Source organism: Rhyacophila brunnea, unplaced genomic scaffold, assembly GCF_057557595.1.
Source record: "Rhyacophila brunnea isolate RB1 unplaced genomic scaffold, BYU_Rbru_1.0 scaffold_6, whole genome shotgun sequence".
Lineage (NCBI taxonomy): Eukaryota > Metazoa > Arthropoda > Insecta > Trichoptera > Rhyacophilidae > Rhyacophila > Rhyacophila brunnea.
In genome coordinates this window covers 27,354,216-27,373,720 of record NW_028233276.1, presented here as the reverse complement: position 1 = coordinate 27,373,720, position 19,505 = coordinate 27,354,216, and the positions used below count along the sequence as shown (strand labels likewise).

The window sequence follows — 19,505 nt, the reverse complement described above, 5'->3', positions numbered from 1 at the left end:
GTAGCAACTCGTTTAATGGCGGAGTTAAATAGTTCGGGGCTATTGTGATTTTGTCTCGTTTGGCGCTTTTTCTAGTTCATTTTCTTTTAAAGTTTGCATAGTGATTATTTGAAAATGATAATGCAATTCTGGAACGTCGTCGGATTATCGTTTTCGTGTGTTTTTATGTATGTTCTATTAAAACGTAACGATATGTAACCTTTTCCCCTAACCTCCTTTCGCACTAATGGAGATACGTGAATAATGTCGACTGTCGGAAGGTGATCGTTTTTGGTTCGCGTAGTTTTATTTGAGTGTATGTGAAGTGACCGATTTACGGTTAAATGAGTGATGGAAGTTCTACAGTATTTAGTGTATTTAGTATTAAATAGCTACGACGTAACGTAGAAATATCAGATTCGTTCGCGTGACGGGGTGTCGGCAGTGAAACGGCCGCCGCGAGCCGAACATGGCTGCGACGCGAGCTGAAACTCAGCAAAACGACGCGAACAGTGAGCGGGTGTCGCCAGAACAGCACTCTGACTCTAGAAATATTCTGCTGCAGAATGGAACCGACAAAACCGTCGGTCGGGCAATGTCGAGTGACAGTGGAATGAATACAAAGGCCAAGTCCCCGATGGCGACTGAAATGGGACAGTATCGGCCGGAAGGCGCTGCGCCCGGTCACGGCGACATGCACGGTGACAGAGGACCAGATCGGGGTCCGCAAGATCCGCAGTATGGCCAATATCGGGGCTACCCTGACAACAGTGATGTGTACGGCAATTATGCCCCGAGACCCGAGTTTCCCGGAAAGATGCCGAGATCTCCTCACGGGGCTCAGCCTCAACGCTTCCTATCGGGTCAAAGTATATCGCAACCGACGGGACCGACGCCTACGTTAAATTCACTATTGCAATCAGGCGGAGGACCTCCACATCGGTATCCTAATAGCTACGAACAGCCGGCCGGCCCTTACGCCCAGAGTTGGGGCCCCCCGAGACCTATGGCGCCCTACAGCCCGCAACCTTATAGAAATCCTTCGCCGGTGAGTTATTCATAGATTCTCGAAACTGCTTTATATCCAGTATTAAAATGTGTATTGTTGTTTACCCATTTCGATTTACATATTTGAAGATTGCACAACCTGTGGATACGCTTTACATATTTATGGCGGTCTTTTTTCTCACATACCTACCCCATTTGACATTAGGATTCTTCGAGCTTTATCACTTTTTCTCAGTCCGTGACGTCATTCTATAATGTCGCTTCTGCAGTGTGTTTAGCTATCTGTGAACTAAACTTGTATTGTGTTTCTATTTGACAGATCTATTGGGGAAGAATACATACCTTTTTACTATTATTTAACGTGTTATCTTATCAATAATAATTACTATATTAAATTAACGGAATTTGAGTCGTGCTTTTGCTGTATGTAAGTATGTATTAGTAAATCTGACAGCTGGTCTACCAATAATAATACAAAATGTGTTGTGATTATCTGAAACAACAACATTATTATTTGTGTGGTGGAACAGACTTAAACGACGTCATTATTTAATTACAGTAGGTTTGAGAAGGTATAAATAAGTGCTTTTCAAATATCTACGTGTTAATATATAAATTTGGCGGTTATATTTAAAATAAACTAAATATAACTAAAACACAATATACATACTTACTTACAAGTTACCCAACACGTTTGGTTCCTAATCGATGGGACATAGATTCGAATTCATGTTTTGTTTTTTTAATCAAATAAGTCTATTATTGATTGGTTACATATTACAAACAAACATTGTTTTGATCCATGGCATCTGTGTGATGGCTTGAGCGAATTGCTAACATCCAACCCTCGTAAAACGAATGTGAAGATGTCGTGGGGGTCCTTACGACGCATCACTGTCAATTCAATTATTTTATTTGTTTAATTTACATATACGTTACAAATTACACGTTCAAGATTTGAACAGCAAGCCATGAAACATAATATATATATGTACAGAAAAGTATTTGAAAGTGTGGTACAGGTCGGTTATGAGGAATACAGCGGAAAAAACATTTTGAAAATAGCCGATATACTGGATTATTTGTTAGGTTAACCTAACCTAAACTAACCCAAACTAACAAATAATCCAGTAGGTATATCGGCTATTTTCAAAATGTGTTTATTGTTGTATTCCTCATAACCGAACTGTACCGAAAGTGTTATAACGGGTATCTATAGTCTAAGGCACAGGTTCCCAACCTTTTTCGGGTGGCGACCCCTTTTTATAAAAGCCATGTGACCCGCGACCCCGATGCAATTGAAAAAGGCATTTTTAATAAGGTAATTTTTAGTATAATTTTATTTTAATTTATGTTTAATAATTAATTTAATGCGATGGTTGCAATTGCATGTTATTAACCAGCCTTAAAATTCGCGGGTGTTTTTGTTAAGGCCATGCATTAGTTGAGGCACGGTCTAAAAAGATCGTTGCTAGGCGATGCGCGGATTGCGGGTGGCGGGTGAAAATGACGCCTGTCAAACGAAATATTATTTGTTATATAAATCCAACATACGTCCATTTTATGTTATGTTTATTGTTCTATTAATAACAATAATAATATATTCATTGACATGTTTTCTTTTTAATGTAAATGGGTAACGTTTTTAGTCATCTTTACAAGATTTTAGAATTAATTGACCCGTCGCCATCACGCAGCAAAGTGACGTGTTCCCGGGTCAACATTCTCTCACTGAATGGCAGCGAGTCCAAAATTTCGTCGCGCATACAGTTGAAAATTATTTGGCGTTTCACTGATGCGTCACCTTAACGACAACCTCATGTCATTCTCAACATTTAATTTCTTTCTTTTGTTTTTCAACGAAGAAGAGTTGAAAATCCACTCTCGCAGAGATATGTAGACACAAATGCAACTTAAACTCGAAAGGCAAGCATCGTCACAGAGTTGGGTATGAATGATACATACCACACCAGAATTGTGTGAGGAATTTTTCATTAAACAAGTTATGTGCCGAGGAATCATTCCACAAATCCAAGAATTCATCTTGTAATTCATCGGGGATGCTGGCTACATCAAGGGAAGCAGAGAATGGATTTCCTGCCAATGTAGTTTCTTCTTCTTGCAGCTCAGGGGAGTAACGCTTTCGTTTTCAAGGGATTCGAGATGCCAGTAATCTCCTCCTTCAAATTTTCATTTATTTCACCTTCAGATTCATCTACCACACTGCAGAGTTTCTCAAAGATGGCAATGTTTCCAAGATTTATTTTTCTTCGCTAGTTTTGCAGCTTGGATAAAAAAATGCCCCGAGATTATCATGAAATGCGATAATATTCGTTTTCTTTCCATGAAGTTTCAGGTTAAGCCTATTTTGCTGTTCTAATATATCTGCTAGATATGCTACTCTTTTCAACCAAACTTTGTTGTTAAAGTATACCAAAAGGTCATGTTTCCCTTGCACTTCCAGGAACAACTTGATTTCATCTTTCAATTCAAAGACACGATTCACAATATATCCTTTCGACAACCAGCGTACTGTAGTGTAGAAAAGAAGAACCTCGTGTAAAGAATTCATGTCTTTGTACAGTTCTTTAAACAGACGGGTGTTAAAAACTCCAGATTTGATGTAATTTACGATTTTTATCAGCAAATCAAGTGCCTCTTGCAGAGGAGTTGGAAGAGTCTTACTGGCAAGGGCATGCAGTGGAATGCTTGGGAAGCTGGTTCTTTGTGATAGAATAGCGTACCTAGATTACACTTATTTTGATTTAAAAAAATATATGAAATTATTCAAAGTTCAAGACACCATTAAATATAAAAATTGCATTATAGTGAAAAAAAAAATTTAGTTGACTATAAGTTGGCGACCCCACAAAAAACCCGTCGCGACCCCCTTCGGGGTCGCGACCCATAGGTTGGGAACCCGTGGTCTAAGGTTATTTATAACCAATACACCGAGTGAGTAAATAGTCCATATTTTAAGATTTTATAAAACGTCGAGTATTTAAAATCTAAATTCTAAACTCATTTATAACATAGGTACCTGGGTAGGTATGTCGATAACCGAAGCTATTTGTTTGAACACAGTGATTGGCTTCCTAATATTGTATCACCAATGGCAGGTTCAATTTTTTCACATTGGGAGAAACCCCGATGCTTCCCGATTTCTTAGAAAGTAGCAGGGACACATCAACGCAAAAATGCCACCACGAATAAGTCGAAAATATAAGTAGTCTAATAAAGATGACGTCTAGCTTTTAAATTACAGCAATATAGAAGAAAAAATCTTTAAAAAAATATTCTGAAACCTCCACCCCTACTTATACGGGGTCCAAAGAGTCGACCCACTCTAACCCTTGATTCGAAATTGTGAATTGTAACTGGACTCCTGCTTAAAGCGGTAGGTAGTAACCGCCCGCCCTGTGTAATGTCGTTTTTTTTTTAATCCATTTAATATTTCGCATAACCTCAGGATATACTCAGATGTAAAACGATAAACATTACTTACTTGCACGAAATTCTACTGAGCTATCTCAATATTTGTGTTTTTTGAAAATACGTTTTTGTAAGAAAATAATATTGAATTCACCTTTTTTGTTTTTTTGAATGTGTAGTACCTACTTACTTATATTTTTAATCCACTGGTAACTCGTTTACCCAAAAATCAGTTTAGTTCCCTAGAGCAGGGGATCGCAAAAACGGCTGGCAGGGCTCTTGTCTGATGTCAAAATTTACGACAAGACATGACATCTTCATTCCCACACACATTTGCAGCGGATATATTATTTTATGACCTGAAACTACCGTTTTATACAGTAGCAGCATTTGCAGAAAACATTTTCATACCTATTTTAAAATCCTGAATATACAATCGAAAAGCTTCCACATAACTTTCATTTGGAAGTGATTAATCTGCAATGATAAACGAAAAGACAATTTTCAAGAGATGAACTTTTAAGTCCAACCTACTTAATTCTAGAAATGTTTTCCAAGCGATGACCATGATTGATTGCATCATATTATCCACGGGGATTATTTTGGTTATTTATTTTTGATAGCACCTACCGCTACCCTATATGCATATGCCCCCACACCATGAAGCGCCCCCCTCAGACCAGGATTTTTGACAGGCCCCCTTACCTATCGCTAAGGTTAAGGGCAGTGTGACGCTCTTCAGCAGTGTTTCCCAAATGGTATTCTGCGGAACTCCTGTCCCGCACACACAGGGTCGCACAACCACATATTTTAAAATGTTATCCTCGTATACCACAAATACTTTTACTATCAGAGGGAAATTGTGATGTGCGTTTGTCTCACTTAGCTGATCGGCCCGACACGCGTCCCCCCTAAGCCAGGGGCCCTCAGGATACAGCCCTGTCAGCCCCCTCCCTTGTAGGGGCCGTGCCTACATGTGTGAAAAGACATTTTCAAAAAAGAAATACTCGTACATAAAATATCAATCCAGGTCAGCATTGACAAATGAACATAAATTTGCAATTAAGTTTGATGTAGGTAGGTACTAAGTTTGAACCCGTATTTGGTGAAATCTTATCTAAAAAAAGCAATTCCAACTTTCGTCTTAAGTACCTACTTAGTGGAGCTGTATGTCAAGCAATTGTTGTCTACTTATCATTAAGTACTGTTAAGTTTGTTTCGTTCAACTTTTTGATATTTAAGTATAAGTAGGCTTGCTTACTACATGAATATGTATACTCGAAATTGGCTATTTGGCCCTTAACAAAAATGTTTGCGGACCCATGCACTAGTCAGGGGTGGCCAACCTTTTGACTATCATGCGCCAATTTTCTTCACAGACGAGTTCAGATGCGCCATACATTTCGAGCACCTTTTCTACCTTCTTACGTTCACGGTTGGGGTTAGAAAATAGGGATAGGGGTAGGATCTGCTTCGCTTAGGGGAAGAAAAGGAATAACTCTTATCACGCAATTAAATTAATTAATTTATGCCAGTTCGAAAACCACACGTTTATTGGAAGCACCAATCTACAATATTCAGAAATGATCTCTTGTACGAGAGGGTGATCGCTGTTGTGGACCCCGCTGATGGTGCTACAGCTGTCGGAGAGTCTCATTTGGTGAAGATTACTTTGGACCACCGTTGTTGTATGTGATGAGAGAGAGAGAGAGAGCTCTGATCGATATTAGAACATCGACAGGAGTACAGAGTATACAGAGTATCGACATAGAACAATGAGAGCTTTTGAGCGTTTGGATTTCGCTAGTCTTTCAATGTTTGGTGTTTAATTTGTTACTGAGAGCTAGCAGAGAATTCTTCAAATTTGAATCAGTTATTTGCGACCTTGTTTTGCTTTTAATCAGCACTCAGATGGGTGTTGACAATATGAAGATGGATTCAGTTATGCCGCCTACTTCAAAGTAGGCGCAAAGATGCAATGAGCCACTTGTAATCATCAAATGCGCCACGGTTTGGCCACCACTGCACTAGATGAAGCGTTATGGCACAAAAATAATATGTTATACTATTCTGTCACTTCTAAAATTATTTTTACTGTAATAGTTAGTACCGACATAAATACATAATAAAGATCGTTATTTCAATGTACGTAATTTTATAATACATAATTAATCAGGATCAATCCTTGAAGGGGTCTCATTCTACTTATATCGCTCATTAAAATTTATATTTATTGGATAGGCAACCTTTGGTAACAGTTCTGTATTAAAATTTAATTATGAGTAATAATTCTTTTAAAATGTGGCCAAACTTACACAGATTTATATGATGACTAGGGTTTCGAAAATTACCCTATCCCAATAATTTGAGACTGAGCGAATGGCTAACTTCTAATCTTGGTAGAAAATATATAGATACCTGTTATGTATTGCTAAGTGGAGAGAATATTATTAATATCCACCTCCTTAACGTTTACCTTGGCACGAAAAAATATTTCACTACGAGAATTTTTTAAATCTAAAACAAAGCAACGGAAAGTCCGATTTGGTTTACTTATTATTCCATCCGAAAATATTGAAAAGTTTGGTATAATAAACTAGCGACACCTTTAAATAGTATGAACATATTTGTATGGATATATATATATATCTCTGTGACATCGCATTTGGAGAAATAAAAAAATATCAGTTTGTATATACAAATAAATAAGCGTTTCTGTATTCTGCATGTATGTACATTAAAAACAAACTGTCTAACTGTGTATTTTTATTCTTTTCGTGTGTTATATGTAATCGTTTACCTCTATTCAACAGGTAGTCTTAGTCAGGCACCTACCTTCTGCACCCAATTGGACAGTTAATATAACCCGATGTTATTTATACCTATCATATTATAAAAGTTTGATTCTACTGTATTTATTTACAATTTACTTACACCAATAATTATTAATTATCAATGTTGAGTATTTCTATTAATATAGTGTCAAAGTTCGAGGAAACACCTAGAATTGTAGGTGTGTGTATTTACTACATAGTACTGCTACAATTTACATGTATGTCTATTTCTTTAATGTGGACTTCGACGCAATATTAGTAACACACACGTACTCGTATATGCTAACAGTGTTGAATATATTAATTACTCGCATTCAAGCAGGAAGAATCAAACTGTTATTATTAAGTTCTGTTTCGTGAATTTTATATTATCATTGTATAGATTGCCTATTCGATTTTCAGTTATGCGATAAGTAGTGTCACAGGTGAAACTATTTTTACAATGTACGTACGTACTTACATTATTTTCGGTAGTTAGGTACACAATGTATAATGTAAATTTAATCATAAAATAATTGTATTACAACACTAGGGAATAAGTACTTCTATTCGATGTTTCCTGGTAGTCAACACTTACTCGGGTAATTTGTAAAAAAAAAATCCCGTGACAGGTGCATGGAAAAGGTTACGTAGTACTGCATTGAGACAAATGTTTCGAAACATAATATACTTACGGGTCCGATTCTAGATGGATGGCAGTTTATTTTATATTTTTATTATTCCGTCGATCATAGCAAAATACTGTGGTACCTGCATACAAAATCCTGTTTCTGATTCCGCGTTCTGTAAACGCGCTACACGAAGCGAATTTTTATTTTGTTTGTTTATAATTCAAGCAGTGGCGCACCCAGGTTTTATTATTGGGGGGGGGGGCGAAGGATGAGAATGGAAATACTGGCTCTTTTTCTTCTTCATATAAATATTTTTACATAATTTCACAATACACGGCGATATATTTGTACAGTTTCTCCTAGTTTTTATTAAATTGGAGGCATAGTGGCGGAAACCGTTGAGCTTGTCATCAGCGACTGGCGGATTGGAAGTGAACAGCGACCATGCTGGACATGTGTACCTAGTATGCTTAAACATTACTTAAATAATATCGGCTGTGCTACCCGCTTGGTCTAGAGCAGTGTTTCCCAAAGTGTGGTACGCATATCCTCTGGGGTACGGGAAGAGTTTGGTGGGGGTACGCGCTGCACCGGGTTATGGCTACGTCTGATGCAACAAGCATTAATACAACATCCATGCTAGGAGGTTTATCGCATGCGGAAGAAGAGCAATTGTTGGAATTATTAGCTTCAGCTTCTTCTTCTTGCAAAATAAATATAAGGAGTGTACTTAAACATCATTTAGGTTGCAAATGCAACATGTGTATCCAGTTTTAACAGAGAAATTCCTGAAATACATTGCCTTTTTCAACTTCATATCTATGTGAAGTTGCCTTTTCAGCATTTGTAGACATTAAGTCAAAAAAAGGAACAGCCTTTGGGTGTGGAACCGCATCTCAGATTAAAATTAATAACTAGGGAACCAAATTATGATGATCTGTCGTTTCAACATAAATAATTTCATCCTTCTCATGGTTTATAATGAATGTTATTTTTTATAATATAACTTTTATTTATATTTTATTATGAATGAATTTTATTTTTCGTTTATTATTATTTTATTTATGTACTACAAAAGGAATATATTTTGATTGTTATTAAAGTACTTACATGCATTTTTCTTTGACGAGGGTACTCAGTGTTACGAAAATCATGGAAGGGGTACACAGATGTCGAAAGTTTGGGGAACACTGGTCTAGAGAGCTACAATATTTATGCCGAATTCCACCGAAAAAATGTTCTTTTGATTTACACCACCGTAGTAGGTGTAGTCGTTCTTTTCGCCGAATGTTTATCGCAGATGTTTGGTTTTTTAATATTGAGGTTTCAACATATTAATTGAAAATTGACAAAAAAAGTATTATTGCTTTTAAATTATACACAACCTACTCAATACAACACAGCCTAATATCTCGTTTATCGGTCTTTTGTCTATTGCACTCGGTGTACCTACACCATGGCCCCCACATCCTGAAACGGGCCCTCAGGCTAGGGCAGTGGTCGGCAAACTGCGGCTCTTTGGCCCCTTGAGTGCGGCTCTGCCACAGATGCTCTCTGCCATATTTGACATGGCTACGAAGAAAAAGCAAAGAAAATGGAAGAGGATAACCGTAAATGTAATGTTGAATAGACCGAGACTTCGCGTTTATTCAAAACTTAAATGGCTTACCGACCTTTATTTATGTGTCGGGAAAAATTAGCGCATTCAAATTTAGAGAGATACTCCAACTAAAAAACTCTTAATTTTGCGCTAAATATTCTGTCGATGATGCAAGGAAGAAAGCAGCTGAGGAGAAGAGTCAAGAAAAATAAAGTTCTGTATTTAATTAGGTACTGAATAAAATCTTTCAACAATGTTAATATTGCAAGTTTTGTGGTTAGTAAAAAGATTTCCAAGAGAGGAAATCAAGAGTAAATTGAGAAATCGATTTATTGATGAGAACCTGGAATCGTGCTTAAAATTAAATCAACAACATACGAACCTGACTTACCCAAACTTTTCAAGGAGATGCAAGGCCAATCATTATTCACATCGAGTTTGTCAGTCATTGTCATGATTCAATTTTATGGATACCTGACTTACAATTTAATTTTTATTAATAAATAAGATCATTATTACGTATGATATTCAGTTTTATTCAGTGTACCTACCTATAATTTAATTAGGACTTAAAACTTTAACTAAAGTTTATTAAGTAAATTAGCAGTGTACCTACTTACTACCTACGCATATAATTTCAGTTTAAGAAATTTGGCTCTCAAAAGAAATCTCAATCGTTGTACTGTTGATATTTGGCTCTATTGACTAATAAGTTTGCCGACCACTGGGCTAGGGTATTGGACGGCCCCCCTATCCACCGCTTAGATTAAAGACAGTGTGAAACACTACATTAACGTTTTTCAAATTGTGTTTTAGTTCAAATTGAGGGTACTTATACAGTGAATTATTGGCGATTTTCAATACATCTACTTTAATATTGGAGCTGTCTCGACACATAATAATCTGAAAATATATTGGACAATTACATAATTTAAAATGTTCATCGTCATGAAGTGTAATAGCGCCGCAGGCCGCCGCCGACTTTTTTACTATGAAAGATAATTTATGAAGTGTGTTTATCTCACTTATCTGGTCAACCCGACACGCCGCCCCCCCCACAGCCCGGGCCCCCAGACTAGAGCCCTGTCAACCTTCCCCAGCCATCACCTACACCACTCCAAAATTCGGGTGGACACCGAGAATTTCATTAGGGAACGGGTTTCTAAAAAAACCTGATATCAGTGTTTCGAAATTTTTGTTGTTAGAAATTAAAATCTAAGAAATTTTACTAAAAAGGGTGCTGGAGAATTGCAAATCATTTTTTGCCCTGTTGTTTGTCTAAGCCCAAGGTATAGTTTATTGGCTTTCGATTTCAATGTGTAAAATCATTCTGATGATTTTCATATTTTGGGGGGGGGGCAAGGCCCCCTGCCCCCCCCCTGGGTGCGCCACTGAATTCAAGTACATATTATATAAACCTACCTATTATAATACTACGTTTTTTGTTTATGTTTACAATAATTCGACCTCGTGTTGTTTTATTATGACGCCATAGAACTTTTGGACCCAGACAAAATTAACGAACCGACTTTATTCAACACATTTGCTATAAAAGTAAGAATCCCACGTATAGTATATTTACTCCATCATCCACCACGACAGCCGGGATGCGCAGTAAATGCAAACGAAAGACTGGTATGTGTACGCAAAAAAACGAGTTTCGACGTGCCTTCGTGAGATAAATACACTATGCCTACTGTAACCTTGCAAAACAAATCGCACCCCCAGTAAAATACTGTAGTAAGTCAAAAATTGGCATTTTGCAGGAGAGCCATTTGAAGTTTCAAATATTCTTTGTAAATACAGGAAAAGTCTGAATGTAAAAATTATTACTCATTTTTATGGAAAAACATGATCTATTTTCAACTGTATTCATCATTTTTCTCTAAAACATATACAAACGGAGATATTTGAATATTTCTGAGTTACGACTGTATTTTATTAGGATATTTGACAATTTCATGGTAAAATTTGAATCAACTCAATACTTTCTATGTAAATTTCCCTGCCATCACTCTAATAATTTCAACTAATTTGTTGGGCACTGTAAAGGAAGGTTTTCAAAATATTAAGTTATGGTACAATCTTTAAAGATTTATTGAAAAAAAAAGAAAAATACAATTATTAGTTCAAAACAACAAAAAAATACTTAATTATTTAATTTAATGGGAAAATAAATTTTTTACATACGATTTTTAATTTTTAAACATCACTTGGAAGAGAAGCAAAAAATCATAATAAAATTCACGATGTTTAGCGGTGCAGAGGAAAGCAAATCCTTCTTTTTAATTGTCGTTATTTTTGGCCACTCTTGATATGCTTTGGATATATTGAGACCATCCATTGGTAACGGTTTGCCTATTTGCTGTTGTCGAACATTCAATTTCCTACATTCTTCATGATAACTGGTTTAAAAAAAAATAATGTATGGATAGTCTCTGTCTACTTTTATAACCTTAATCTTCTGCCACAAAACTTTTTCTCCATTTTCATCCGTGTTGTAATTTTTACCGATTTCATCTGCTAGATTTTTCATGTTGAGAAAATTATTTGTCGTCATGGGTTTAACTATGTATGGTTGTCCTGTTTTCTTACTTGTTTGTACAATGGTAATCATTTGGGTGGGCACAAATATTGGTCCACTTTTTAGAGCCCTGGTCTTCTGCTGCTCAATTGTAGAATGGACGATATCGCCTTCATTTTGTTTATGCCCGGTGACCAAAAACTTATGAGAGATCGTTGTATTTTTTGTGAATTCCCGGTGGCATATAAATACATTGCAGCAATGTATTTATTTTTATTCTGCCCGGCACAATTGTCACTGTAAAAAATAAAATGCTCATTGTGGTGATATTTTTTACATGCATTGTAATCGAGTACACAGCTACCAATTTTATTGGATCCTCATGCAGCTTGACTCTCGTCCCACATGTATCAGTTTGCAATATTTTCAGTGATATTATAGACTGTATGATTGTACATTGCCAAACTTTCGTTTATAATAGAAAGTTGACACATTTCCGCAAGGAAGCGGTAAAACAGCCTGCAAATCATATACAGCTACATTAATGACGCTATTTTGGCCATTAGTTCGGGACTCTGCTACGTCTTTGATCTTTTCATCCCTTGCATCTTTTTTCCAGGTTGATGTGTCTCATATTTTTCTTGAGGTTGTTTTTTTTCATCTGGTGGTGAAGAATTATTGTATAGGTCGCATTCAACGCACAAATCTTTTTTTAGGCCTAAAGAAGCCAATATTAAATTCGTCATTAAATATAGATGCGTATAATAGTGTTCTTTTCCAAATGGCATATTGCTGTCAGCTTGTTGTTTTTTGTATAACCGATACATTTCAGCAATTGTTAATTTACCATCTAAATACAATTTGGACGTCTGTGCACGCAAATAATGTTACTCGATCACTGGGAAAGACTTAATGTGAGCTCTTATATCATTTTTTAAACATCACTAATTTTTTTGTGATCTCTTTGTTCTGGAATTGGCGTTCCGGAAAGAAGATCTCTTGTTTTCCATGCAGTGGAGCAGTACCTTTCACTCACCCCAAATGTGTTGATAAAGTATTTTTTGCATACTTCTTGTATTTTACTTCCATTTAATTGTTGATAACAAAAATTGTTGCATCTGCTGCTTCCAGTTTTTTTTGTTTGAATACTTTGGAACAATAATATCCATGCAATTAGTGAGAAAATTACGCTGTCTCTCAAGATTTTCCTGTAGTAACAGAGTTACAACAGTATTTTTTTGAAAAGTATTGTTTTAGTTTTTTAGAAAGCTTCTTGTAAAATACTGTCGTAACTTAGTTACAACACTATTTTATTATCTATTCAACAGTTTTCGGAAAGTAATGTACTGTATTAAGTGCTTTCTCTCCGACACTATTTGAGTTTGAGATACGATAGTATTTTATTAAAATAGCAAAAAAAAATACGAATCCAACCACATCCATAACTCGAAAACGCCCATTTCAGACTTACGACAGTATTTTACTGGGGGTGCGAAATGTAAATTCAAATACACAGGCAGAGATCCACTTGCTGTTGGATGCATTTAAAAACAGTAAATGTCACGTGGTCAATATTTATACAAAGATTTTACATGGTTAACGTGAATACTCCACTCTACCAGGGGCACCTAGCGGAAAAATACGAAGCTTGGAATTTGAGATTTTTTTTTGATAATTGCATTTTAAAGTACGAGGGTGGGTCAATAAGTCCTTAGAAAAGCCGACAGGTGGCGCGACTAGTACTGTAAGCGGTTTGTTTTCATGCAGCGGCACTACCGATTCAGTATGCTGCGAAGTTTCAATCAGATTGGTCGGGTTGTTGTTTTTTATTTTCGTACATTTAAAAAAAAAATTTGCTTGTTTACAAAAATGGAGAAAATTGAGTTTAGAGCTGTTATTAAACATTTTAATATAAAAGGGTTCACAGCAAAGGAAATAAAAAATGAGTTGGATTTAGTTCACGGCATATCTGCTGCTTCACTTGCAACTATTTATAACTGGTTAAATGAATTTAAACGTGGTCGTACATCAACAAAGGATGAACCACGCTCAGGACGTCCTGTAGAGGTGACTACACCAGAAATGATCAATAAAATCCACGATATGGTGTTAAGTGACCGAAGATTAAAGTTGAGTGAGATAATTGAGGTTACAGGGATCTCAAAAGGTAGCGTCATTTCTATTTTACATGACAAATTGGGCATGAAAAAAGTTTCTGCAAGATGGGTGCCGCGTTTGCTCACAGTCGACAATAAACGCAATAGGGTGGTGGCCTCTAAAGCCCTGTTGTCGCTCATGCAACGCAATCCGGATGATTTTTTTCGTCGCTTTGTGACTGTAGATGAAACATGGATACACCACTATACTCCCGAGACGAAAGAACAGTCAAAGCAGTGGATTGCGAAAGGCGAACCATGTCCAAAGAAGGCGAAAACCGTAAAATCAGCTGGTAAGGTTATGGCTACTGTATTTTGGGATGCACGTGGAATTATTTTCGTTGACTATTTGGAAAAAGGAAAAACAATAACAGGGGATTATTATGCATCTTTATTGGACCAGCTAAAAAACGAAATTGAAGAAAAACGGCCTCATTTAAACAGGAAAAAAATCCTCTTTCATCAGGACAATGCCCGTGTTCACACATGTTTACGATCAATGGCTAAAATTGAAGAATTGAAGTTCGAATTGGTCGACCACCCACCGTATTCGCCAGATTTAGCCCCCAGTGACTTTTTCCTTTTCCCAAACTTAAAAAAAATGGCTAAGTGGACAACGTTTTTTTTCAAATGAAGAAGTCATCGATCGGACAAATGCTTATTTTGAGGACCTTCCGAAAACTTATTTTTCTGACGGTTTAAAAAAAATTGAGAAACGTCTAACCAAGTGTATTGAGCTCCAAGGAGATTATGTTGAGAAATAAAAAAAAAATACAAAAATAAAAACTGTTTTAATGCTTTTTTCTAAGGAATTATTGACCCACCCTCGTATCTTAATTTAATACATAAGTATCTAAAAACATTAAAAAGAAAAATATTTTTTATTTTAAGTCAAATATCAACTTATAATTAGGTACAAAAAAAAACCGTTATAAAATGTGAATTCGTTAAATAATGATCCCATCCTACTACTTACTTATTGCATGTTATTTTATGGACATGTGTATTATTACAATTTACTTTATGAAGTTTTCTTTAACGCATAGAAAAGTTTTTTATGAATAATTCATAGTTTTATTATTTTTTCTATTTATTTTTAAAAGCATCGAATTTTGCCACGAAAGAAAATTCCTTTACGTATTGTGCCGTCAGGTTAAATAATTTGGCAGACACTGATTCTAGAGTCTCGAGTCCAGAAATTCAGTGTTTCCCAACCTTTTTTACACCTGCGTACCGGTAAAAATAGGAGAAATATTTCGCGGATATAATATTTTGTTTTAATAGTTTTTAAATCTTATATTATATACTTAGTCGTCTAAATGCGAATACAATTTTTTTTACATGGAAATTATATTTTTAATTGAAATAATCAAAAACCGATAAGTAAATATAACGTTAATAATATAAATCAGTGTTGTTTCAGAGAGACGTAGGCTGCATTCGGTTTCTCTGTTTTGTTTTTTTACTGACAGCCGAAAATGTCTCCTTACATGTCGACAATGTGGACGATAATTTTATGACACTGTAACTCAAAATGTGTGTAGTTTATGTCTGGGTTCCGAAGTGGTGTCAATAACAACTCGTTTAGTTTTTATTCTCGGCTATCAGTTATTGCGCTTCGTTTGACGTTTTCCACTAAGGACTAAGGGATTTTTTTAAATGAGGATTTGCTTGGAAATTTTGGTATAGGTTATCCTATACATTTAAAAATGGAGGACAACTATTTTCGGACCGGCGAAAAGTTTCTGCAGTCTAGCTCTAGTAGACTGATTTTCACACTATTTTTAATAGGCAATTCAATTTCATTTCATACATAATGATATTTTTTCCAACTTTTAATTGGACTACTTGATGAGCGGGGCTAGCAATTGTGACTTGCTTTCGCAATCAGCAATAATTTAGTATGGTCGTCTCATAATACAACTCCTTGGTAGATAGGATATGATACCTACTCAATTGCGAATAATTCGGGTCGATTGGTGCGTGCATCAGGGCTACAGTTTCGAAGAATCGTGACCACGCCGCTGATGATGCCTTAAACGTGGATGACGACACTCTTCTTCTTGCTCGGCACTGGCTGGCATTATAAAGCCATCAACGGAGAATAAAATTGCCGCAATAAACTTATCGCGGGGCCCGGTGTCCGCAACTCGCGAGCGTGGCACAACTGGCACAAGGCGCAATCTTATCTCGGGCCCCGTCGACCGTCTCTCTCTATCGCGTCTTCGCACCGCCGCGGGAAGAGTGGTATCTCTAGCCGCGGTATTCCGCACATCAGCACGTTGGATATTCAACGCTCAGATCTGGTGCATCATTGATTTAAAAATGCACATCATCATCGCCGGTAATGAGGCTTGAACGTTGTTACCACGAGATTCATTGTGCCACTCGGACACATTTTCCCCATACTCTTGTCACTACATTTACTATGTACCTACCGGGGATTTACGGCTTTTAACGTTCATTGCATTGTTAATGGCATTATTTCGCTAGGTACATAAGTAAGTAGGTACATTTTTATATTTTTCATCCTATCCTGAATTGCACACAAGTTTGGAGCCATGTCGATTGCACAATTAACTTGAAATGCGAAGCCAGTTCGATTTGAAAATTTTAAACGAGATTTACTTTAAGACTTCATTGTGCAGTGCGTAAGGCGCTGGCCTTCCATCCGAGAGCTCCGGGTTCGATTCCCGGTTAGGTCAAAGTATATTTACATAGGTAATCTAATATGTAAATTCTTCAAGCCTGGGAGTTTTGCCATTGTAATTGGGCTTCACGACCTGTTGTGGTGTTTAACAAAAAAAAAGCGTCCGAAATGTCCTCAAATATTACCGATATTGAATGCGCGTTTCGTTCACATCACAAACTCTAATGAATAATATTATTATACATAATATGTAACTATTAAAGTAAAATAATATATTATTTTTTAACACGTTCTTAAATTTATCCCATATATTATCTCCATATTCGAGAATTAAACCTTGTTCCAACCTCACCCAGAAACAACCCACTTCACTGGGTTTGTTTGTTTTTCCCATCGATTGAAAAAGTGGTATTTTTTACCACTCTATAGCCTTTTAGGACTTCTCGTACGTACCCTGTGAAAAAAGATGAGATAGTAAATGTGTTCACCATTGTCTATTCTCGGAATTAGCTTAAATTCTCTGGCGAACTATTTAATAGTATGTATTTCTGTATTGTACCTACTTATAAACACTCCATCTGTTTATTTAACTTAGTCTGTGTTTGCACCCGTTTTTGCACATATTTTGTACAGTATGTGTATCGAATAGAAATATTTCAATGTTATATTAAGAATATTGCCGTATTCTTATAGTCACTGCTTCTTAACACGGAAGTCACAGGCGATGACTGATTTCGAGACCCTATTTTATATAGGTAACTATTATTCTTTCGTATGTTTGGACACCACACGGCGCATTCAAGAACGCGTGTTGCTTGCCAGTCTTCTTGAATCTTCACAAGTCAGGTAGCATCCCGTGTACATTCTGAACGGTATTTAGCGGGCAGAATCTGGTGTGTTTGAAGAACAGGCGGCTCAGAAATTTTCTTGCGGCAACCGTAAGTCGGTTCGCATATCTAAACTCGTCTCGTCTGTAACATGTCGAATACGTTGATGTGACGTCATCGTTATTCACAAAACACGTTGCCAAATGGAGCTCCGCATATTGGGGGAATGCGACTTTTTAATTTGAAAAAAAAAACAGCTCGAGTCACATGCAACTATTTTCACCCGACAGCGCAGGTATAATCCCGAAATGTCGTACTTCATTCATTTTGGCTTGCCGTGTGACGTCACTGTCCTCGCACGGCCGTGCCTATACGCACATGTGAAAGTAGTATTTTGCGCTCAGTTTGATTTATGATAATACGACACGAATACATTGATAATCGAGACGATTTTCAATGTGCGACTGGGCTAACACGTGGCAAGGTCTCACATTGCTACTTCACTCTCAATGCGATGAGAGGCTGCAATCTGCATGATCCATTATCTTATCTCTTCGTTATACCTAAAATTTTACCACAGCACATCCTCTATCCGCAGCAAACATCTGTTCTTTTCAAGTATACGGTTGCTACGTATGGTGCCATGATTTGTTACCGTAAAAAAGCAATGCCGTCAGAATATACACGTCGAATAAGCGGCACTTCGTAATATCTGAGTAGGTACTGTCGTCAGTTACAAACATTCCCCATCGAGTTGAATGTTGCTTATGCGTTTCCCATTCGGATAGCGAGCACTATTTGCTAAGTGTCATCTATCGTTATGTGCACCCCCAGGTATTTAAATCGATACGAGAAGAATAAAAGTGGTGTTATACAGTCTGCCGGTTGAGTTGTGGAGTAGAACAGCGTCATCGGTGTACTCCATGTTGACAGTTTCACCTTTCGTAGTATGTTGCCAAAAAGATAAATGTACCAAGGACACAACCCTGTCTTAGTCATGTAGTAACCCCGAGTAATTCCGCAACAGAGTCGCCAATTTGACATAGCATTTGCTATTCTCATGCTGACATTTTACTATGGACATATTGATACGCACTTTAGGTAGGTACATCATTTTAACACGCACAGTAATACTTTGACGAAAGCAGATTGAAACCTTCATTTATAGTTTGTGAATAGCGAAGGACAGCCTATATTGATCCGAGAATATAATATAATATATCGTACGTGCCTATCTATAATACCAACATCAACACGGTGAAACTCATCCACCACGGTTTGAGTTTAGTTACATGGCTAAATGCAGAGATATCGATGTTAAGTTAGCATTAACTAAGACATTTTGGTACTGTTCGGTTATACGGAATACAGCGGAAAACGCATTTTGAAAATAGCCGATAAACTGGATTATTTGTTAATTTGGGTTAGGTTTGGTTAGGTTAATCTAACAAATAATCCAGTTTATCGGCTATTTTCAAAATGCGTTTTCCGCTGTATTCCGTATAACCGAACAGTGCCGTCATTTTAATAATTAATACACACGTCACTTAGGCACCTAAGTATGACTATGCATTTGGCCCTTACTATATAGCCTATTTGAGTTTAAATAAACTCAAAAATCAAAATATTTACATTGACATATTGAGTTACCTACCTCATGACGTATCTATCTCTACTGTGCACAATAATATTTTGATCGTAGGCAGGTAGTAGGTACCGACCTATGTGTTGCATCGCTTGTTCCGGATGATTTCGTGTCTACGGCCGTTGTCTGGCGCGCGTGCCCACACTAATCATTTAATCAATCATAGTCGAGCAAATCGCGACCACCGCAAAATTGTGTAGGTCAATGACACGCCGGCTATTAGCTAACTCTGCTAACTG

General features: G+C 36.8%; 1 protein-coding gene across 17 annotated transcripts in view; it reads left to right on the top strand.

The window, feature by feature from the left end:
- The window catches only part of osa (trithorax group protein osa), a 168,950-nt gene continuing 149,445 nt past the window's right edge, over positions 1-19,505 (top strand). For all 17 annotated transcript variants that reach the window (XM_085957240.1, XM_085957239.1, XM_085957238.1 and 14 more), the window contains exon 1: positions 1-1,027. In XM_085957240.1, the coding sequence (XP_085813366.1) occupies positions 449-1,027 (579 nt within the window). In that variant the 5' untranslated portion in view covers positions 1-448. The remainder of the gene's footprint in view (positions 1,028-19,505) is intronic.